Here is a 23,686-nt window from a genome sequence, read left to right as displayed (position 1 = left end):
GGGAATGCGCCCGGCTGTAAATGGGTTGATGTTATTACGCTCACTCAACTGAAGTCACTAGCTTCCAAACTTAGGCGTAAGTTTGGTAAAGTTTCAATCTTGTTTCACCAGCTATCACACCTTTATCTGGGAAAAGACAAAGCAAAAAAATAAGAGCAATGACTCGTCGGGGAGTTTATTGCTTGATGATTCGAATCATTGACTTTTAATAGGCAGCCTGAAGGGAATATAAATTGTTAATTTATACAAGAAGACTTGGGAAAAACAAAGTGCTGTTTGATTGTAAGCAGTTTGAGATCTCAGGTGCTGTGGAGGCTGAATGAGTGTGAATACTTGAAGCTTTCTTCATTGTGTCACATTTTTTTGAGGAGTAGAGTCAGAGTACCTCGAGGTGAAAGCAATCGTCAAGAAAGTGGTAACAGCGCTCAAAGGACACTTTGTTCTACTTATAGCAATTTGCAGTGAGAAAGCAGAGCTCCCACTTCCACCAGGGAGAGCACACGGATGCAGCTTGGAGAATAAAGAGCTCCGGAAAACAAAAAAGAAAAACAATGTAAGAAAAAGACACATCCTGTCATGATGGAAAATGGATTTGACCCAAGATGGAGTCCACAGTCCAGCCTTCCTTCTAGTTTGGTGAAAGCCGGCCAGCAGAGCCAACGGAGCCAACTGAAGTTCTTCATGTTTGAAGGCACAGAAGCTGAATATCGGATACACAAAGTCAACACAAGCCACCGTGTGCCACTTGGTCAGGAGTTGGTCCTCAAAGCTGCCGCTGAATAAATTCTGCTAATTCATTTAAAAAACGCTTTCCTGAACCCCTCAGCTTGGCCTCTGACAGGAGGGTTCCAGCTCTAGACCCGAGACCCGAGCTGGGTTCAACGAGTAACCCTGTTACACCTGTCTGTGACGGGTCAGGCAACGCACTGTCACCGTTGTAAATGCAGGTTTTTCCATCATCTGCACGACGAGCCGCGAGACAGAAATCATCAAACGTGCCTTTGCATGCGCACTGGTGCGACAGTTGCACGGCTTCTCGCTGAAACACAAGTAAAATAACGCGTAACGTAGCACACGGGCAGGCTGGGGTGATATCATTGATGTGGTCGAAGCTGATACAGAGCTGGGTCTGTGGAAAGAAACCGTCAGAAATGGTAAATTATGCAGGAATGAGTGATGATTGATATGCAGCACTGCCCTGGGCCCGCCGGCATTTTTGGGGTGTAAAGTGAACACAATGAGCCTGTGCTGAAGTCTTCTGTATGCCCTCATTGCACCAGGGCTCATGGACCGTTTTAGTTAATTGTGGTCTCTTGAAACCAAATTGTTCCCGTCTCTAAACCCATCTGATCGTACTTGATATCTCCTTGGAAGGCATGTCGCTGACACCGCGCCCTCTCAGTCTCCAGACATTATCTCCTTAGCTTTTATCCTGCCGGAGCTACAATCAATTTTGAAGCCCACGCCTTTCCCTTAAGGTTATCCCAACAAAGGTCCGAGTCTCCCATCTCCCGGTGCTTTTCATATGGCACAGAATCAGTCAATTATTTTGAAGCAGTGCAGCAGCGAAGGATTAAGTGACTTAGGAGTGCGGCGGCCTCCCTCCCCACCCCACCCCCGTGTGTAGCCTCAGAGACTTCCACAAACAGCATGGCTTGTCAGGGCTGATTGCAGTGGCGCTGGGGCAGATAAGTCAGTCGTACTATTATCCTATGTCAGCTAGGAGTGCCAAATTACAACTTTAGCCTTAAACCCCTCAGAGTTTACTTACGAATGTCTTAAGCCACAGAAGAGATAAAAAAAAAAAAAAAATCCTGCACGAAAAAACAGAGCTGGCTGAGGTTTGAAGGGTGACGGGAAGAATGTGTCTGATGGGATGTGTGTCTATATCTCGCTCTGAATCCAGTTCAGGCTATTGGCTTTCTCTGCTCTCTTTTTATTGCTGTCAGCATCGCGGCTCATAACTATGATGTTGTGACAGCTTTACAAGGACGGTATTATAAATGTGTTGCTACTACGCCATCGATTCTCTCCGGTGTGTCTGCCAGGCCTGCTCCGAGAGGTGTGCTAAAGCTCCATTATAGATTTCTTTTTTTTTATTTGTTTTTCCCCCCTTCATACCCGAACCAGTTTATATGCTAAAACAAGACAGAAACATCTTTACAGCAAGAGAATTATGAAATGAAAATGGCGTCCGTGTGAACAACGGAGAGAAAACCAATCGGGCAAGAGCAGCGGAAACAGGGACTCCTGAAAACCCATTTTTACAAACGTTCTCTTCCGTGGTATCGTTATTCTTTTCATTTCTATTGATATTTTATTTACGGAGGCATGATAATGTCAATAATACTGTACTGTATCAGTTTTACTCATTTGATTTGTGACCGTTTATACATGTTTTGGTTTTCCCAAATTCACAATCTTTCCATGGGTTTCTCTCCAGTAAGAAGAAAATGTGAATATTAGATAAAATTAGTATTTTTAATCAAAATTAAAAACCAGAGCAGTTCACATTGGTACAATAGTTTTTTGTTGTGGCTTTTCCAGTAAAAAGAAGGGCGTGACCTCTCTGGATAAACGAACATAAGATAAACTTCTATTAAAACTTAAGAGGTGAGATCATTCTGGGGACGTTACCAGCGGATACCCCCCCCCCCATAATATTTTTATGCTGACATCAGCAAATATCAGCTATTCACCAAAACCCCCAAATTAAAAAAAAAAAAAAATCAAATCTGGCGTGTCTTTTGTTAACAAATCTCTTATATTTCAAAATCTTTTCCGAGATGATGCCTCATTTGCATAAATTTGAACATGAATTCAGGAAAACTTGTAATTTTAAAACTTGGTTAATTTGTTAATGTGAGTCATCGTCTGGGAGGTTCCAGGGGGATCTGTATTAATTAAATATTGCCCCCCCCCCCCCACAACATCGCATCATTGTTTATTTACATGTGTTGTTATATTCGGCGGTTTATTGAATCCAGAGGAGCTTTACACTTCTCCGACATTATTGTTCTCTTCTCTTCCTCCTCTCCTATATCATCTCCCTCGTTTTCTCGCTCCCTCCATTTACCGGCGATTCAATTTCTCCCGAGCTCCTTACCCCGTGATTTATGACTTCTCCTCAACCATAAATAACCAGAGAAATAAGACTTTTTCTTTTTTACCTTGCCCACGTACTGCGGGTCTGACCCCATGTATTCCTCCAGCACAAAGAACTGGTTCCACACCCAGCCCCTCTTGACCCGCTGAAATCCAGCTGCCCCATTCCTCAGCGGGCCCACCGAGCTCCTGGCGTGCCCCCTCCCCGTCCTGCTCTGTCCCAGTGCTGACGAAGGCAGATGGAGAGAAGAGACGGAGCCTTCTTGGACGAGAAACCAAAGGAACAGCAGCAGGCAGTTCCTTGTTAGCATTGGCGATCTGTGAGGTTCAGGTCCCGCGGTTAAAGTCCAGTGATGAGAGCTGAGCCACGCTGAAACAACTGGTGAGGCTGGTGCAGGAGAATAGGCCAGGTGGGGTCTGGTGGGTGAACCCCCCTCCCAAATAAAGGGAGTGTTCTCAGGAGCCCACTCAGAGTTTTAAGGAGATCATCACCTGAAAGAGAGAAGACAACAAAAGAACTGGAGTCATTCAGGCTCAAAGATCTGGAAACAACCCAGAAAAGCTCTCTGGTTTCTGCTGTGAGGGTGAACAGAGGCTGCTGGGTGTCAACACTCCCTTCAGAGACTCGTCCGTCCACTCAGCAGCACATTCAACCTGACGGTCCGATGGATCTGAGGGGTCTCCCACAGAACTCAACCACCCGCCTATCAAGAGCTGAAACATCTTTCATTCTGTGGATGAAATCCCTCAGTGGCGTTGTGTCAGAGGAGAACCCGGGAGTGAACTGTGGAAGATTCGTTCAAAGGAGCCTGATTGGACGGCAAAGCTCGCAGCGGAGGCTTAGCCGCGGTTTTAACTCATCCCAGGGAGGCGCTTCTGCTGCTGCCGCTGCCTGCTCTTGTCTGCCTGACAACAGAAGGTCACACTGACGCCACCGCCACTACGCCTCATCGTTCCGCCTCCTAGAGTGAGTCGACGATGGCGTTTCCGCCTCACCTGTGACACTTGACGCTGGTGTCAGAAGTAAATTAATTCGTTGAAAGGTGGCGTGCATGCCGGCCAGGGACTAGCTTAGCTTTAGCATCACTGCAATGATTGACGGAGTTTTACGTGAAGCTAAAGTTCATGTGAAGTTGCAGTGACTTGTGCTCGCCAAGCTGCTGGTCCTGCTGTTCTGACACGCAGTGAGAAACCCATGTGGGAGGGGCTGCATGTCCGTGTTTGGAGTTCCATTTCTTTCTTATGCAGTTTTGTTTCAGCCAATGAGATTGATTGAACAATCACCTGATGATAGAAGACTCAATCAATCTGATCCAGTCCCTCAATCTCTCCGTCAAGAACGCTGAACCTAATCGAACCCTTTCAAGGAGGCGCCAGACCTAAACCCCGCCCCGTCTCCTCAAGGGACGCCGATTGGTCCAAACCACTTGTTGCTTTGACAAAATGAGTGGAAACAAAAACGGTAACTCAACTTTAGCAGCAGCGATGATGTGACTCATCATGTCTGGCCCTGTGGGATGGAGGACAGACAAAAGCCCAGCGCTTCTGCAGCGCGTGCAGGACGTCACGTTCGGTTTCGTCCTCAGAATTCTCCTGTGGTTCTTCAGCGTTATTATGATATAATTAGAGGAGCTGCAGGACTCGCACTACTGGCTCGTTGATGCCTTGTTGTTCGTTAATAGCAGGCTCGATGCCCACTGTGTGATGAATAGTTCTGACATTCCCAAGCATAAATAACACGATACCGTTATTTCTGAGAGATGATGAATAACCTCACGCTGGAGGTTTTTCCTCCCTGGTAGCTCAGACGCTAAACACGCCGGATTCTGAAGGCTTTCACCCAGGGGTTTGTTTACGTCCCACTCATAGTCTGATTCATAGAACATTTCATCCTGAAAAAAAACATCCCAAAATTAGTTGTCTTTTTTTTTTGTGCTTGTTGACAGTTTTTTCTGATTCACAGAGTGATGAAAAGAGATTTAAAACCAGTACACTGCGAAACAAACCCTTGCTGAGTATATTTGTCTAATTTCTAGTCGAAGGAGACAGGATCACCTCGAGTATCTCCTCCGCCAGACAGAATTGCTTGTTTTTATGACCCGATCTTCTTACTTCAAGAAATAATTTGGCTCACTTCATTGACAGATTACTTCTCACGAGCCAAAGAAATAAATAAATGAAGAGGGTGTAAAATAAACAGCAAATGGAGTGAGCAAGATTAATCCTGGAAATAAGACTGCAGGGTCGAGGAGAAGCTTGCTCGCCACACTCAGATGACACCTGGTCGATGATTTGGTCTGTTTTGACTAGAAATGAGACAAATAAACTTACATGTCACAACACGACAAGACTTTTGAGCCAGGACTTTTTTTTTTCTTTTTGTTCGAGAGTCTACCGTGCAATTTTAGTCAAACACTTGCAGAAATCAGCGTGTGAAGACGCAAGACGCTGCAATGACAGTTGATACATCAAATGGACGTGTGTTCTGCAGGAGCCGTCAGTTCTGAGCAGCCTTCCTCCCTGAGTCCTTTCATATATGGTGCTTTCTCTCAGAGTCACGCCGCTGACGGGCACAACAGAGATGACAACCGACGGCCACGGGAGATACTCGGGCTCGCCGAACAATGTAACTCGACAGACGTGCAAACGCTCCATGACAAAAAAGATTAAGAGCCTACAATCCATCGAGCAGTCACGCTATTTATGCATAATTTGTCCTTTGTTCCATTCTGTTGTGTTTTTTTTTTTGTTTTTGTTGGAGAGGAAGTGGCGGCGAGCCTGAAGCGCGGACGGCACGTCACCACGTTGTCATTTTCACAGAGCTCGACTTTGCGTGCGGGTGTCGCGAGTGAGTGTTGTCGGGACAAGCGAGGAACGAGGGTTCCTCAAGCCTCTCCTCACTCATTCAGTCACCGACGCATTCCTCTGGTTTCACGAGGCGTCAAGTCCTCGGTCAGCGACGTCCGTCAAAACGATGTCAGGATCAAGCAGCAGCACTAGCCTGGTTTTCAGGAGGAGCCCCTCCCACACACAGACACGCACGCACGCACGCGCGCACGCGCGCGTTGTTCCAGGGATGGATCTTGGGTGTCCAGACACACAAAAGGCCATTAAATTGTGGTCTTCTGGTCTTACAACAACATTTCCCCTTGTTTCCTAAAGTGTCAGGAAAATGACGGTAATGTGTTTTAACACGCCAGCATGCAGTCCAACTGATGGCGCTCACTACTGTGTGTGCGCGCGCGTGTGTATGTGTGCGTGCGCGCGTGTGTGTGCCTGCAGTGAAGATCAAACCCTCATACAGTAGACTGTAATGTATTTTAATAAAAAAAAGATGAAGGATAAAAAGATAAACACCAAAATATGGAGGGAAATCTGGCCGGACAGATGAGAGTGCTCGCAGCCAGATGATCACTTCCACTGAAACACACACACACACACACACACACACAGATTTAATCAATAATGTTTCATCAGTGCTCTGTGGGACTGTGGTGACGTTCAGAAGGATAAATGCTCTTGAAGATTTCTTATTTTTGTGCCTCATTTTAGAACCTTCTAGGCTTCAGAATCCAGAGGAAACACATGAGCTCGTTGGCTCAGAGGCTCGCAGCTTTGATTTTTAAATGGCATGCTTTGCTATTTAAATACCCTAAATAAACAAAAGACACATTCCTGCCAACTTCTGCTCTTTAGGTACTATAAAGTACTCACTTTGGTACTACAACTGAGTAAATGGAAGTGCTGTGACAGGATGAGGGAGAAGCTAACTGCTAACCAGTGAGCGGTGACCAGCTGTTACAGCAGCGGTCACCCACTCTCACCAACGTCATTTTGATGCGCCACATTTAAGGACATTTCACATTCTCAGTTTTCTGCGTGTCACTGAACGCCTCAGAGACTCACCCAACCCTTAGCCTGTTTACCTTTAAATAATGACCCAACGGCTCCCAACAGGCTTAAGCAGCAAAACCAAATATCACAATATTTCTTTGTAGGAAATACTTCAATACTGATGTGGGGTCGACTGGTGGGTCCTTCACACAATATTGATTTATGGAAACTTTAGATAAATGGCTTGCAATGTGATAATTGAGGGATCAAGTGATTAGATGTCAAATGCGGGACGGTAACAACAGTCCGTCCGTCGGATTTTACCAGAATACTGCCTTTAAAACCAGACTAAGACAACAATTTACCAAAATCTAAGATGACATCTCGGCAAATATTGAAATTTCAGTATCACATTGGCCAGCCCTTGAGAGGAGTGACTAGTCGTTTTGCCAGAAAAGCACATTTCTACTCAATTTATTAGTCATTAATTTCCCTCATTCCTGCAGTCATAATCACTCCTGCTGCTGGAAGGTGGCACCTTCTTGCTATTAAAAGGATTAAAGTGAAAATCAAATTTTACAGAACCGGGATAATTTGTTAAGAGTTAAACAGCTCTTGCACGGTGCTGTTGGAGTCTTGTTTGCAATCAGCCAACAGTGGAGCATTCGGTTCTCTGTCTTGTTAGCTGCCTCTTAATTGTGGTGAAAACAAGAGCAGAGAAAGACAAACGTCTGGAAGGAGGAGTGGAGCTAATGGCTCCCACACCTGCGTTAGTGCTCCTCTCTCCCTCCTAATGTAGGAGATGTACAGTAATGCGAGACGTGCAGCCTCTAATTTCATAACCGAAGCCCTCATTGACATTATTGTCATTGATTAATTATACAGACTTGGAACATCGGCTTCAGACTGCAGCGAGGTTAGACTGTGCACCCAGATCCATTTATTCTCTCTGTCACCACATTATCTTTAAAGTCAAAACCCATCTGCAAAGTTCTATGTGCAAAATTGGCAGGAACTATTTTGACACGGCTCTGACATGCCGCTCCTCGCAGGTCACTCCTCATTTAGTATCGACATAATGGAAAATGACTGTTCCAATAATTCCTGCAAGAATCACGCCTCTGCAGTCCAAAGAGGCCTCCATGCATATTTGATGAGGCGAGTTCATTAGCATGTGCCGGCCTTCGGTTTGCGAGCCCTGACCCAGCGTGTCTACGTCAGATAACGCCACGTGTTGGCTTGACGGGATTCTCACACATCACCTTCAGTTATCAGAGAACATATGGCTCCCCCCACCAGAGACCCCCCCCCCCAGAACCTCCCCCTCCCCCAGAACCTCCCTGGTCATCACGGCTGTCGAGACAGATAAATAAGTAGGCATCAACTTCTGGAGTGGAGGAGAGACATGAGTCATTCTTTTGTTTTGCACGGAGGTTTCAGATAGGTTTGTGCTTGTTTGAACCTTTTTAACGCTTTAAAACTTGCAAGATTTAATCAGTGGAAGGTGAAGAATACATGGGGCGATGCGTTCCAGGGTCCTGAACTCTGGTAGCTGGGAGGTGATGAATGCTGTCGTGAGCACGGAGGCTCTGCTCTCTGGTGCTAAAAGCATTGTATTTACAGAAACTGCGTTAGTTCACTACTGCATGAAGAAACCCTGCTGCCTCTGAGCTTGAATATCGCTAACAGATCTCACACTGGTCTGCATGTCGTACTTTCAACACAAAAACTTCATGTGGCACAAGTTCCACAGATGTCAGTGAAACAGCTGAGCTACAGTCTGCACAGTGACAGGTGACAAAACACGAATATTTTGTTCACAGCAAACGCAAAAAAAACCAAAACTTTACTGACTCAAACTTTATCACAGCATCATTTGTGTTAATTGGCACCTGGAGAGACTCAGGCACCATCAGTACTGTCTTCAGGGAGACAGACATACTACTGTCGTACTTAAGAATTCTTAACGTTTTAGAAAACTGGTGTTTAAACCTCGGAGATGGATCCTTTTATCTAAATATGTCTGAAGGTTTCCCTCAAGGTGGTCAGAGATTCGAGGGTCTATTAGCAGGGACAGACAGCTAGCACACCTAGCAGGGACAGCTAGCAGGACAGCTAGCACGTCACCAGCTTCGCATCAGTCAATCATTCTGAATTTTGCCGTTAGCTGGAACGTCTGAGTGGTTGAATTGAGATGAACTGTCATTTGTTTTCGCCGTATTAGCTCAGACGCGCTTCTTCCTGTTTGAGGTGGCTGGAGAAACAGCTGATAAAACTGGGCTGAGGTTTATGAGGCAACGATCAGCTTGCTCGCTGTTTTCTGGCTCAGTCACACAAATTTGCCTTGCATTGATGTGAACATAAAATAAAACAACAGACCAAAAGAAAATTGAAAAACCAACAGTGTAAACTGGATTGTGGAGGGTTTATCAGGGTGAAGTAAACGTATGCAGTGTATGTGCTTTGTTACTCATCATCTAAATTGAGGGATGTGATGCAGAACTGGTTGTAAACTCCTGGTATGACATAATACTTGTTACATAACCCAGAGGTTATAGGAAGTGAACGCACACCAGAACCAATCCTAGGAAATAGGTTAAAAAAGGGGATGTCATTTTTATTTCTTTCATTTGTTTCTGAGTTGGCGCATCAGTATAGCATGGATAGCATCCCAGTACAGCTCATTCAACTCCTCCCAGTTTGACCAGTGGTTCACGCTTCCACAATGTGACCTCCACTCAAGTGCCCCCCCCCCCCCCACTTCCCTGTCTGACAAGAAAATATTTGCAGTTAAGCTGATGAGCTGAAGGTAAAAAAGTCAGCGTTAGTCAGTCAGGGAAATCAGTGTGAAGGCATTGTTTTCGCTCTGCTAAGGCCAAAGAAGACTTTAATATCATTGAAACCCTCCAGGGAAAGAGTGGGAGGATGAGGAGGGGAGGTGGAAGCGATGTAATGAAAACGGGAGGAACAACACAGCTGCCTGGGCCTGCTAAATTATCACAGAGCACCTCATGCGTATGTTACACCGCAACCAAAGTAATGAATAGTGAATAAAACGGCTCTGTTAGATACCCAGATACTGATTTATTATGCAGTTCAACCATTCTGTTGGCTGGGCTATAAAACACGCTGCTTTAGCCGAGTGTGAAGCCGCGATAGTGAAGCACAGGGAGGAGAGACGCTGCACTCGTGACGCGTTCACGGCAGAGCTTCTCGTGCACAAAGCTGTGAGGAAGGCAAAAACTTGCATCCCTGAACAATGGAGACATTAACATGATCTGATGAGTCATCCTCCCAACTTTTTTTTTCCCCCTCCTTCTTCTTCTTCTCCTCCTTCTCCGTACATCCCACACACATTATGTTCGAGCAGAGCCAAAGGATGCCTTCAACTCCTATTACGTCTGGTCAGTTGGAAATGAAACGCTGTCAGCACTCATAAGAGACGAGGATTCACTCATCACGAGTGCTGTTCCATCTCTGTAATAGCGCCATCTCAATGAGAGGCTTTAATGTTGCCTAATTGGAATATGCTCCTATACCTTTAAAAGGTTTTTGAAGTTACTTCACTCCGAGCACTTTTATTAGTTTAGCTCGACCGCGAGCTCGGGATCTGTGGAACGCCGCTACTCTGAAGTGAAGAACACCTTTATCTTTCATCAAGTTCATTAGAACACTAGGCCACTAAGCCAAAACACTTTCTTTTAATGGTGACAAATGGTAACTACTCCTGTTGCCAAGGCTATTTCTGTGATAAATGTGGCATCGCTTGACTAAAGTGCTATAGCTGCAGAATCAAGTGGTGGGAAAGACTTGGTGGAGGGCTTTCGAGGGAGCTGTTGTTTTGGAAGTCTAGTTTTAGTCTGACACTTTTATTTAATGCTGATAAACATGCATGTCCAAACAACAGCCGCTTTCGGGTCTAATCTGGGACTCGTTTGATTTGTGGCTCAGTTACGGCACTGATGTAGGCAACATTTGAGGCCAAGCCTTCATGGCAATCCAGGGAAGCGAATGTGTAGATGATGGCAAGCTGACTGAAGCCTCCTTCCCACTGGACAAGTAAATGGCAAACATCACGTGACACGGCAGTGGGAGGTTTAATCAGCAGTCAGTCCCACGTCCAGGGACCCTGCTGTACTACAGAACCTGCTTGAACCCTTTAATTTGCCAAACATCCACATTCAACCATCCGCTGTCAAGAACATAGAGCAAGGTGGCCTACGCCGGTAACGTCTGTGCTCGTTTAATCAGCCCTGGAACATCACCTGTCAGTCTGGGTTGGGCTTGAGAAGCAGACATCAGCTGAAGATGTACACGCGGGCTCATGTCTCGGCCCTCTGTGCTGCTGACGGAGAAGGTGACACCAACTCAAGGCCAAACAGGAAAAAAATCTCCTCAGAGAAGGAAAGGAATCAGTCGGCTTTATTTTTATCGGGTTTATCCAGGTTGGAAACACCCACATGGCCAGAAAATGGCGGAGTGCCCACTCCGGGTCGGGGGGGGTCCTGCCTCAGGTGGAGGTGTTTAAGTACGGTATCTTGGGGTCTTGTTCATGAGGGAGGGTAGGATGGACCGGGAGATTGACAGGCGGATTGGGGCGGCATCCGCAGTGATGCGGGTGCTAAACCAGTCCATCATGGTTAAGAGGGAGCTTAGCCAAAAGGCGAAGCTCTCGTTCCAACCCTCACCTGTGGTCATGAGCTCTGGTAATGACTGAAAGAATGAGATCGCAAAAACAAGCTGCCGAAATGAGTTTCCTCCGCAGGGAGGCTGGGCTCTCCCTTAGAGACAGGGTGAGAAGCTCAGTCATCCAGGAGGGACTCAGAGTAGAGCTGCTGCTCCTCCATGTAGAGGAGTCAGTGGAGGTGGTTCAGGCATCTGGTCAGGATTCCTCCTGGACGCCTCCCTTGGGAGGTGTTCCAGACATGTCCAACCGGGAGGAGGCCTTGGGGCCGACCCAGGACACCTGAACCGGGTGGAGAAGATTCCTGATGAAGAGAGAAACGCAGCGGCTGTGATACACGAGAACGTCCAACTGTGCTGAGCCGATTGCCACGGTTACACCACGCAGCACACTAGAAAACATCCGCTTCATCCATTACCAACAATGTATGAAATTCATTTTGAATACAATTATTCAATATTAATGGGCTTTTTAAATCGATTGTTTATCCATTATCAGTTGTTAGGCAGTTTGGAAAGATATAAAAACACTCCTAACATTTAATAAACAATGAAAATGAAGTATTAAATCAAGCTGAGTACGAGGAATATTTGTATTTATTTATAGTTTTAAGCCACATTCATATTAATTGTTTATCCATTTTAATCATCACTTTGACCAATTTTTTTTTAAATAAACGAACGCTTTAATTAGAAGTCCAAATCTCTGCGCGCACACACACACACACACACGTTGTTTAGAAACACTGATTCAAGCTTTGAAACCTAAACAGCAGCCACTCAGATGCACATCTTCTCTCTTTTTCCGCGAGTTTTCTCGACACGCCAGCACTCGGATCCTTTCTTTGTCGTGTCTGACATCTGAAGTTTTGACAGACAGAAGTATCAGGGAGACCCGCCTGATCTTCTGCTGGAACAATAAAAGACAGTCAGCCCCTGAGATGAAATGAATCAGCAGTGTGGCCCGGAGGCAGCCGAGGAGCACCGGCGTCGGCAGGCACACAGGCAGCCGCTTGTCATCCAGGGCCAGCAGACGCTGCTCACACGTCGAGCTCTACAACCGGCCGTGTTTGTTCCTCCGTGTGTGAGTCGGTTTGCGGACAACTGCAGAGAGATGAGGCTGAAGACGTCACGCGGCCTGTTAGCAAAGCTGGAGGGATTGTGCTTTTAACCCGTTTGTGCCCTGAAGAAATCCTGAATTTCCTTTGGTGGAATTGTTCTCTGAGGTCGTTTGAGGACAAATCAGTCAAACTGTTTGACTGCAGAGTTTCTCTGATTTTCCCTCAGCACACAGGACAAGTGTCTCTTGTCGGAAATTGTGGAACATCCCCTGAACCAAGCCTTTAAAACACACGCGAGTTGGTCATCTCCATGGATTCCATGTCAAAGAAATGTTTACGTGTGGTGCTGATGCGTATGTGCATCCATGAGAGGATGCGTGTTTGCTCCTAAACCTCAGACCTTGTTTTTTGTGCTTACTACTGACTCAAAGTAATAGAGCCTCTCCCTCTCTGTCTCTCTCTCTCTCTCTCGCTCTCACACACACACACACACACACACACACACACACACACACACACACACACACACACACACACACACACTGACAAAGACATTTTTTGTCAGATATTTGACCCGAAGTCTGTCTTTGACATGTGACGTTGGCGTGGTGGCGCCGGTTCTGCCTGAATGCCTGAGTCACCCCGGACAAAGTGCAGCACCAAAAATTAGCGGTCAGCGGTGCGGTCACACGATCATCATGCATGACTGACATACTGAGCGTCGCTGCCTCGGTTGATCATGGCGATTGTTGATGGTGATTGTTGTTGGTGTGGTGTACGTTCACCGTTCAGAACACTGGAGTCTCAACTGGCTCACCTTTATAAATAAAGTTTAAATTGAAAAAACACAATAAAGTTTTCTGCATCATGGACGTGCTTGGTATATTTCGGGCATAAAAACCCAAGCAAAAAATAAAAGTGCAAGCTAGCTCCCGCTCGGAATTACAATGCCACTTTGCGTTGAGATCCCTGGTGACAGTGTGTATGCTAATACTTCCCACCCACTGCCATTCATTGTGCTAAGCTAACTAGCGTGAGCCTCCATTTTCTTGCCCAGCTCTCGGAAGGATGGTCAACAAGTGTTCTTCCCCCAAAAATCGGCATGTTCCTTTCTCAGTTATTTCCAGAGAGGAGAGAAGCCTCACGTCTTTGGACTTGGTTTCAACCCTGGATTACCCACTCGCACATTATTCTCAATCGGTGACTCAGAAACACAGACTGGAGTAAAAAATGACACGGTTTCATCAGTTCAATTTTGTCCATTTAAGAACCCGCCGTAGAATTGTGTGCATGAGCTCCCAGAGATGGTCTATCACCTTGAATGAAATCTGACGATGATGAAAAATGTATCAGCAGCGTGTCCTAGTGAACGAAGGTTGCCTCTCTGTAAGAAACTGAACTTTTCCTCCCTCAAGATACAGGAGGCTTAGCTGTAGAGACAAAGGTGGCCTGAGGCAATAAAAAAAAGCACCACACTGACTCAGCTCTCCCTAGCGTGAACACGTCTGGATCCCCTGCCAACAAAGTCTATGATGCAACGGATGGGGCGCCATTGAAAGGTTATGATTAAAAAGAAAATATATGAAACTTAAGATCGGCTGCTCGGATGTGGATTTATGGATTTGTATCTTCCTTCGTATCAGGTGATCGTCGACCAGAGGGACAAAAGCGTCGGCTAGTTTGTCTTGGTGCTGCCACTGCTGTGGATTTTCTGATCCAAACTAAATGAACGCACAGAAAGAAAAAAAAAAGGTGCGACTGAAGATCTGTCGGCGCTCACCGGGGGGGGGGAAACTGGATTCACCTGCTACCACTGAGCGTGCAGAGGAAAGAGTGCTCGGTCCCCCGCCGTGCTTCGTTTTTGAACTAAGAACAATTTTGAACCTCGCCGCATGTGAGCGTCATTAAATTCTGCTGGAGGTGGTGGCGAGGAGGAGGGGTTAGGAGGCGCGTCAGTTCATAAGACTGCCTGCTCCACCCTGGTGAGAGAGGAACTCAGATCAGCGGTCGGTCAAACCCACGATCACTAAACACGAGCGCTTCTTTGAATCTCTATTCTCTCAATCACAAACAAGCACGTTGAACATTCTTGTATCTTCTTATATCAGTTACTTGATGTTGCATAACCCCTACGAACGTCCATCAATCAGCGTGGCTGCGTCTTCATGGGAAACGCAGTGTTTTATTACAGGTTTGACGGCACTGTGGTTGAGACGTGCGTACTTAGCTTAAAGTACCAAAAAAAAAAATGGCTGCAAATATCCCGGCGTGAGCTCGACGTTGCAATGAGCGAACAAAATCAGCGATGTCGATCGCTGATATGAAGGGGAGTCAATTACAGTCATTTTGAATGCACAAGCAGCGACGCCTCCGAGCAGCAGGAGCAGGACTGCGTGTTTGTGTTTGGGTGTTTGTCACCAACAATGAGAGGAATAAATCTGTGGAACGGCCCTCTATTTGCTGTAATGCCCGTCATTTAGGTAGAAATCAATGTGCGCCGAGAGGAACAGCGCTCGCTCCCGCTCGTCAAACAGCAAACGCGGCCAAAAACACCGCTCTCAGCCCGGCCATTAACGCCAAGGCCCGTCTCTCCTCGCCGGCAACTGGCGTTTATGTGAAACTCAGAACAACAGCCCTCCGTTCCAAACGTGACTCCAAACAATCTTGAATTCATCAGCTGCAAACTTCCACGCTCAAACTTTCTTCAATTTCATCTCAGTTTCTCTTTTGTGTTACATAAGTATTATTTACTGTTGTATAAACACTTTGGTACTTATCCAGCTGTCCTGTTGCTGGTTTTTTTTTTTCCTTTCTTTCTTGAGGACAGTTACAAAAAAACCTGAATTTGTATATACTTGAAATAAAAGAAAACTTAGTTTCTGCTTCTTAAAAGATAAATCAGCAAATGCATTTGTTCCTCCTCTCTGCTGCTGGACGGGTGACAAGCAAACTGAGGAAAGTCATTTGCATTTACTTTCTATTGTTTTGTTTTTTTCCTACCAGCAATGTTTTGGGCAGCTTATAATTTAATTGTATATTTCTTTTTTATTTACTCATTGTAAATGCTAAATTATTCATGGCTTTGACATTTGAAAACACACAGACAGAAATATTACAGTTCTTTATCTGTCTACTTAATGACTGCCGGCATCACCGCAGCCACAAAAGGTTTGATAATGGATTAAATTAATGGACAAAAATTAAAGTCGACATTGCTGCCAACAAATTACAAACATTGAAATGGTTTGTAGATGATCAGGCCGTATGTGATAAGAATGTGTTAATGGCGCAGCGAGTGATATTTGTTGCTTTGGTGTTCTGATGGAAAAATGATTCTTGATCCGTTGGATTCGCTGACTCACAAATAAAAAGCACAGGAGTTAAACTTGTGCGTCAGTTGTAAGGCACAAGGTTCGGGGTGGGGGTGGGGGGGGGGGGTGCTGGTGGTGCAAGCTGGCCAAGGGGAATTGTTTTAGGTCGCTCCCTCTGCCCCTTCTGCTCTCTGTGTGCTACCATTTTAAAGACCCCGCCCCTGCAACAACCTCCGAGCTAGCAAGCTAATAGCTAGCTAGCTAGCCGGTAACAACAACCTACGTGCAGACAGTTGCCAAGTTACAGAGTTAAATTTAAGGATTAAAGATTGAAGAGAAGATAGAAAGGAGGAGGAAATGCTTGAGTCAGTTCTGTTTGTACTGTGCGAATCACGACTGAAGTTATTTCAGGAAGCTTTACAAAGAGAGCAGGGCAAGAACTGAACCAGACAAGACCAAGCAATCCCCTGTCGGCAAACGCTCCTGCCACAGCAGCAATGACAAACTGACGGACACACCGGCGGCCATCTGCCTCGAACCGACTGAGGCGAAGAGAAAAAAAGTTATGGAAACAGTTCAAGTCTAGCCTCGCCTAGTTTAGCACTGGCCACGGCGGTATGATTGGCTAACAGCAATACTCGCGGAATGACAGCAGGTGGAGCCAGAGAGACAAACATGTAGGCCCCTGATGATGACTTGAGGGTTTTTCGCTTTCAGCATACAAATTGTTGTTGCTTCAATGTAGATGGCGGTACGTCACCTGCCTGGGAAGCTAACAAAAATTCAACAAAGCGCAGTCAATCCAGCACAGCCAATTAGGGTTATTACCAGATTATCCAAAAGGGACCTTTCAGAAATGGCAAATTCTGGATATTTAAGGTATCAGAGTGACCTTCGTCAATAATTTGCAAAGCTAAAACTTTTTTTGAGTGAACGGCTGACATTGGCTTCTTTATTCACGACCAAGCAGGATTTGCCCATTACAGTTGTTGTCTTCCTCTAATAAGCCGCCGATCTAATAAGCGCATTTGCTAAATGTGACGGACATACATCCCCACGTTATTATGACTGTCATTATCTGGCGGCAGCCAACACTTCCTCATTTTCACTTAATTAGACATTGCTAAATGATAACAGATAAAGCTTGGGCGAGTAAGTCCGTCTGCTCTCAGATTTACACCCAGCCAGAGCAGATGGCAATAAATTAGATATGAGAGAGAGAGGGAGGGAGAGAGAGAGAGAGAGAGAGAGAGAGAGAGAGAGAGAGAGAGAGAGAGAGAGAATGGACGCTGGCCTAAACTGCCTCTGAAATCCACTTTAGTGGAAGCAGAAAGAACCTGCCATGTTCATTTTTGTGCCATTTTTGAAGGTGCTAGTCTCTATTTTAATCACGCACCGTGGAGCTGAGAGGCTCCCTCGTGCTACCCCTGTTATTTCCCCTTTCATTTACTGTTTCCATGCACGTCGGCCGGAAAAAGAAATGCCTACACTTTTCTTAAATTTAACTGCTTACAGATTAAATCATTGATTATTTAAAAAAAAACAAAAAAAAACAACAACAACAACAAACCCCTCTAGGTTTCTAAATATATCGTGTGCTATTCTCTGCTGGTCTACTGAGGATTTCCTATTTGCATCACCAGCTGTTGCCACCTACCCTTACATCAAAAAGTGCTGACAGCTGCAGCTGACAATCCAGAAACAGCTTGTAAAAATAGTGCCAATTTTTTTTTAAAATATTATTTTGGCAGCATAAGCAGGTCCAGCTGCAGGACCCCCCCCCCCCCCTCGACTCCTGAAATATATCTTTTGTGTAATATTTGCTTACGTTCAATAGACAGATCGGTTCATTGCAATACTTCTATATTTATCGCTGAAATGCAGTGCTATCAGTCCATGTAGAACCCCTGGGAGCCGTGCTGTTACACATGTGAATAGAAATGTCATTATTTTATCAATTATAAATAATTATAAACAATCTTTACCTCAAATAATAAAACTAGCGTTGTGCGTAATGTTTGTTTTGTAATACCAGTTTAACATGAGGAGACATTGTCGTGGTAGAATCAGACACGTAGCCGGAACTACTTTCCTGACTGGGCGCAGTGATTTGACGCAGCACCTCCAAAGCTCCATTGGAACTTGGGTCAACAGAACCAAAGGTTTGTTGAGGACTAGAAGAGCAACTGCTGCTACTGATCATGAGGAGGAGGAGGATTCCTGCTGGACACACCAGCATCCTGGACCTGAGCTAGCTGATGCTAACACTTCCCACCCACTACCAGTCATTGTGCTAAGCTAACTAGCTTGGGCCTCACCTGAACCCAGCAGAGAGGAGAGGGGGATCTCTATCTTCTTGTCTGTCTCTCTTGTCGCCAATGGTCCATGAGCTCATTCCCCCCCAAAACTTGGTGTGTTCCTTTCAAAATAATGATTTTCCGGTGTGTGATACCTGTTGACCCTGGAAGGGTGCTGGTGGGTGCTGATCTCAGTGGGCATCTGAAGGTGTATCACACCTGTGCAGAACTGTGCATCTTATATTTCCCCATTCAGAGTTTCCTCTCTTATCACCGTGATGCAGCGGGCTGATAGCGAACACATCCCGCTGACTGATTAAACTCTCCTTGGTTGTCGTGGAAAGCATTCAAAAGCTGCACAAACAGAAATACTAAACGGGACGAACGTCTTCACCCCTGGATCAGGATGTCATCAGACACCTCAGCGTTCAAGATGCTGCTGTTGCGTAACAACTATGAGCAGGAATGAAGAGAGAAAGAAAAAAACTCCACTTCCTTTTTCAACACCTCCACTCATTAATAGGACGGAATAAGAGCTAGCTTGTTACTCTGCTGTGCAGCAGTGTGAAGTTTCCTCTCAAGTGGAAAAGTAAGCAAGTTAATGTCGAATACATTTCTCTCCAACTTTTGTTCAATTGTGCTCCTTTTCCTTTGTTTACATTTCCCCTTCCTCAGTAATGACTGCGGTCGGCGGGGGAATTCTCACCCGATGAACGCCTTATTATTTGATTATTTGAGACAGCTCTAAAAAAGTGTGTGTTCGGAGAGAGACTTGGCGGTGCTTAATTAAGTGGCTGTGATGCTGAGGAGCCAACATTTTGGCAGTCAAAGGATAGGGTGGGTGGGTGGGTGGTTGGGGGTGCTGAAAACAAATTAAGCCCTTTTGGTTTGCTCTATTGACAAACAATGTGGCGCTCATGAATATGAAAATCAGCACTTTGACTTCGTATGTGGCACAAGCCTCTCAGATATAAGGGATATCGCGTTTGCTGTGCTAGACGAGGGTGCCTTCTGTCGAGATCGTATATAAACAGAGCTAAGGTTGCGTATTTGTCTCAGTATCGGCAGTTTCCTTTTTGAAGATTCAAACACGAAAAGCCTCAAGTTGACAAACTTGAACAAGAGCGCCGATGGCTGAGGGCCGCTTCGACTGCCGGAACAGCACGTATGCATTCATTATCATAACCTCTTGATTATGTTTCCTGCAGTGATTTTGTGTGTGCGTTAATAACAATGGCTTGTTATTGTCTAAATATGATAGATTATAATGATTCTGTTCATATCTTTTCACACACATTCACCCCGAGTGTTTAACTTTACAATTTTGTGCAAAATACAACCACATTAGTCTCTTCTTCAGAACAAGATTCATCACTATGGGTTTTCTATTACCACAGTAATCTAAATGCAAATTTTAACTGTCCTCTTTTTTCTTCTCCTTCTTCCACCAGGAGGATGCTCCTGGCGCAGCGTGTGCACTGGAATTGAGATGTGTGTCTTTTCCTCTCCTGACTCTTCCTCCGTCACACGGAAATGTAATCTCAGATGAAGTCTGCTTATCGTGTTGACACGTTGTAAATGAAACGATGTCACTAAGTGGACAAAAATAAAAGCCTTGTGGTTAAACTCGGAAGCTAACAGAGTTTAGCCAGGAACCCAGAGCTTCAGAAGATGGTGAACGAGTGCAAAAGCAGTGGAGTTTTAAATCAAATCAAATTACAACATTGAATCTTTTACGCTGCATTAACGACACGCAATTACCACTTTTAAACTGAAGGTTACTTTCTTTCGTCGCAGAGGGAAGAGTGAAGGACACATGACGTGTCGTCTACCCAAAACCGGATGGTACAGGAAAGCACAAGGGCTGCATCTTTGATTTGCAGCTCCGTGTCTCCTTCTAGTCCCAGAGAGTTGTGGAATCTGTTTTTGCAAGTAAATCCTGGCCAAGAAAACGGCTTAAAAATGTCGGTAAATATAGATTGTCTTTCCTCCTGTGGTCCTTTTACGTGCTGAAGGTTACGAAAACGTGACGGCTAGATTCGCCTACGGAGCAGCTGACCGTTTTAAGTGAAGCCAAGCGAAGATGCTCCCAGAACCAAGTCTCTCGACTCCAGCCAGAGAGACGCGCGAATGAAAGTGTTGTATCAGGTGTTTGGAACAACCGGCACTTTGTGGCCGTGCGGTTCGGAGCTGGAGGAGTTCTTTAAAAAAAAAACGTTCCACTGTAGCAGCGACGAGGACGCACGGTCTTTACGTTGCCAGGGCAACACGAGGAGGAAGCGACGTCACTTTGCTACATTCAGCGTGACCTCCAGGATGATCTGCGTCATCGTTCAGCCTGAATGTGAAAACTCCTGCTTCCACAACGACCCTGAATGCACCACACCAGTGTTCTGTACTGGTGTTGCGTTTCTGGACAGTTCAGCGCGCCTGCATGACATGGTGCTTTCAAGGTGGTTAGCAGGACTAAAAATGGCGGCACCTGTTCAGTGGATGTAGGAGTATTTACATGATGCACATGAACGCAACATTCAAACTATTCCAGGTTCCCGGGTGGTACAAAGTCACGTCACCGGCACGTTTGTCAAGCAGCCGCTGGTATCCAGCAGCTGTAAAACCCAGACATCAACAATATGGAGGCGCTTCTGTTAAATGGCCGATTCTGTCGAATGTGGCTGAGAGGTGATGAGGTCAGACAGGAAGAAGACCAGGAACGCAGCCTGGCGGTGGCGTGTTGATACAGCTGCATGACATCTTTAACCACAAAACTCAGTTCCATCGACTGCACAGCAGCTGCTGACATGGACTCCAGGCCCTCCCGGCACCGTGTAAACACGCCCGTCCTGATGTCACCCGTGTGTTAGCGGCTGATGCCAACAATCTTCCCCTGCGAGTTGCTACTTTGGCGTTACCACTCAATTGTTCAATTGTGCCGGACCACTGTGGCCAGGGAGACTTGCCGTGGTCGTCTTTATTCATCTCTTTTTCATTAGAGGAGTGAAGGCTGTCCAGCAGCTGGGGCCACATCACTCACTCTCCCGCCGTCGGTCACAGCTGCACCAGGGGACGCTCATCTGAGAGCGGACGCGTCTTAATCCCGAATGACCCCACGGACCTGCAATAAGCTCAGTCTCAATCACGAAGCAGAGCTTGGTCAGCTTGTCGGGTTCTCAGTTTTTGTCGTGTCTTCAAACCGAGGCATTTGAGCCAGAGGATCTGAAGACAGACAAGTTATAAAAAAAAAAGATGTTTTTGGGGTTGTAGAATTATTTTAAAAATTCAAGCCTGCTGCCAAGAGAGAGCAATTTATCCTCTTTCCCAGAGCCGCGAGGATATATTCTTCCCTCTCAGCTCAACACTGTCACATTCTGTTATTTATCAGTATTGATTATTGTGATTTATTGTGATATTTTCCACAAACACAATTTTCAGAGGCTTGGACATTTCGAGCCCTCAAACAAACCTGCATTTGGTACAAATTTTTTTTCTTCCATTTTTATGAGACGGGACTTTCAAAACCCATGACTGCGTACACGACTGTGCACCGTGTGGAACAGATACACTTATCAAGGTAAAATGAACTGTTAGCAGAGGGCTAACAGGAAGTAGCCGCCTCAGCAGGGCCCCGTCTCAGCATGAGGAACCAAACTCACACACCGTGAAACGAGCGTTGTGTGAACCCGCTTGGCTTTAATGTGTGAATTGTATGAAAATGTGCTGCGCTTTCGCTTTAAGAGAGGGACAGGATTTTTCCAAGTGAATTCAGATGGGATTTTTTTCCGTTAACAAAAGTGGAGGGAAAAAGAAAAAAATCCCTCCTCTCTTGTGTTACCTGCCAGTGGTAACCTACTTTTGCTCGACATTAAAAGGCCCATCCGGTTTAATTTAATAAAGTAACATAGCTTCTTTTTCCTGTTTCTATGTTCTCTTGCCAGGGTTTTGGTGAAGCTGCCAAGAGTCTCGACTGCTCTGTGAAAGAAGAAGACGCCGTATGATAGCGGAGGTTAGAGTCTCGTGTTTGGTTGTTTAGAAATGTTTTAATCTCCTCTGTGAATCGGTGCTGGTTGAAGTACCTGATAAGAGACTGATGACTGCGAGAAGGCTTTTTCACTTGAGGCTAATTATGTATTTTACAGTCTCAGCAGCACTGTGTGTGTGTGTGTGTGTGTGTGTGTGTGTGTGTGTGTGTGTGTGTGTGTGTGTGTTGTTGGAACATAAAGGAGGATTTAATGTTTCAATTAACATTTTGGCATCCAGTACAACATCAGAACAGCTTACACCTCAGAAGCAGAGAGAGCATGGATCACAATCAGATGGATTTTTAAAGTATAATTAAATTTATAAAAGTACGACTGCAAAAACAAGGAAAAAAATTATTTGACTAAAAGTCCAGGCCAGAGATGAGGAAGTGAGGGATATAATTCTCAGGTTACTGGAGGGGATGTGGGTTATAGCAGCAGGTAATCAAGAACATAAATTGAATTTTCTTCCAATGCAATTACTAATGATGGGGCTCCACTGCACTAAGGGTAGCACTGTTGTTCACCTTAAGCCAAAGCCTAATGATCTCCTAATTATTCAGGGGCGGGGAAGGAGCAGGCTGGCTGGCGCTAGAGCCGGGCAGGCCGATGCATTGGCGTTAACGATCACGGAGCTCAGTAACCTGCGTCGCAATCAAGATTGAGGCACTCGTCTGAAGCATTGGGTGTTCTCAAAAAGAGGCAGCGAATAATTCCACCGGCCTCACTGGAGAACAAACTCGAGCCAAAAAAAGTTTGCATTCAATCAGTGTAATTAGGGGGATATTTTTACACTGCGACCCTGCAATACTTTGTCGTGAGTTTGTGTATGGAGTTCTTTTGCCGTGGTCAGGCTGAGTTCCAGGCCAGTGGGAGACGGTCTAAACAGAGCCGGTTCCACCTGTGAAAACCAGTGAAGCCGAACCCCTGCAGTGAGAACCTTCAGTGAAATACTGGACTTTTTAATTCTCAGTGGAATTGGTGGAGGGCTGGTTGGGATCTGGCACAAGAAGGCTTGGTAGGATCAGGGAAAGGTCATGGTTTGGGTTCCAATCGACATAAACATCTGCAAAAAATAGATGAACAACTGAAGATGCCCAGACGTCTCATTAAAACTTCCGATTTCTTTGCTGCAACAGTCACTGAAAATATCCACACATTTAACTGAAAACATCCAGTTTTGTTGCCGTCAACATGGCTGCAAAAGCCCCCACATCCCACTACGAACACCCCCCAAAAAAGGCTGACCAGTGGCTGATGTCTTTCTAAACACAAACCCCTACAGCGGCTGAAAATATCCCGGCTTCTTCGTGATGAGATTTTCATTTTCTCCAGAACAGCGGCTGAAAATGTCGTGGCATCTTCGTCTGAGCATC

At 45.6% G+C, this 23,686-nt stretch overlaps 1 protein-coding gene across 1 annotated transcript in view; it reads right to left on the bottom strand.

Moving 5' to 3' along the window:
- Positions 1-23,686, bottom strand: part of LOC147241356 (cadherin-12-like) — a 123,738-nt gene that overhangs the window by 74,294 nt on the left and 25,758 nt on the right. The window contains exon 2 of the mRNA XM_086191098.1: positions 3,171-3,597. Within this exon, the coding sequence (XP_086047224.1) occupies positions 3,171-3,416 (246 nt within the window). The 5' untranslated portion in view covers positions 3,417-3,597. The remainder of the gene's footprint in view (positions 1-3,170; positions 3,598-23,686) is intronic.

This window comes from Aulostomus chinensis, chromosome 21, assembly GCF_037954235.1.
Source record: "Aulostomus chinensis isolate RoL2024-O1b breed Wild chromosome 21, RoL_Achi_v1.0, whole genome shotgun sequence".
Taxonomy (NCBI): Eukaryota; Metazoa; Chordata; class Actinopteri; order Syngnathiformes; family Aulostomidae; genus Aulostomus; species Aulostomus chinensis.
This window is presented reverse-complemented; position numbering and strand designations above follow the sequence as displayed.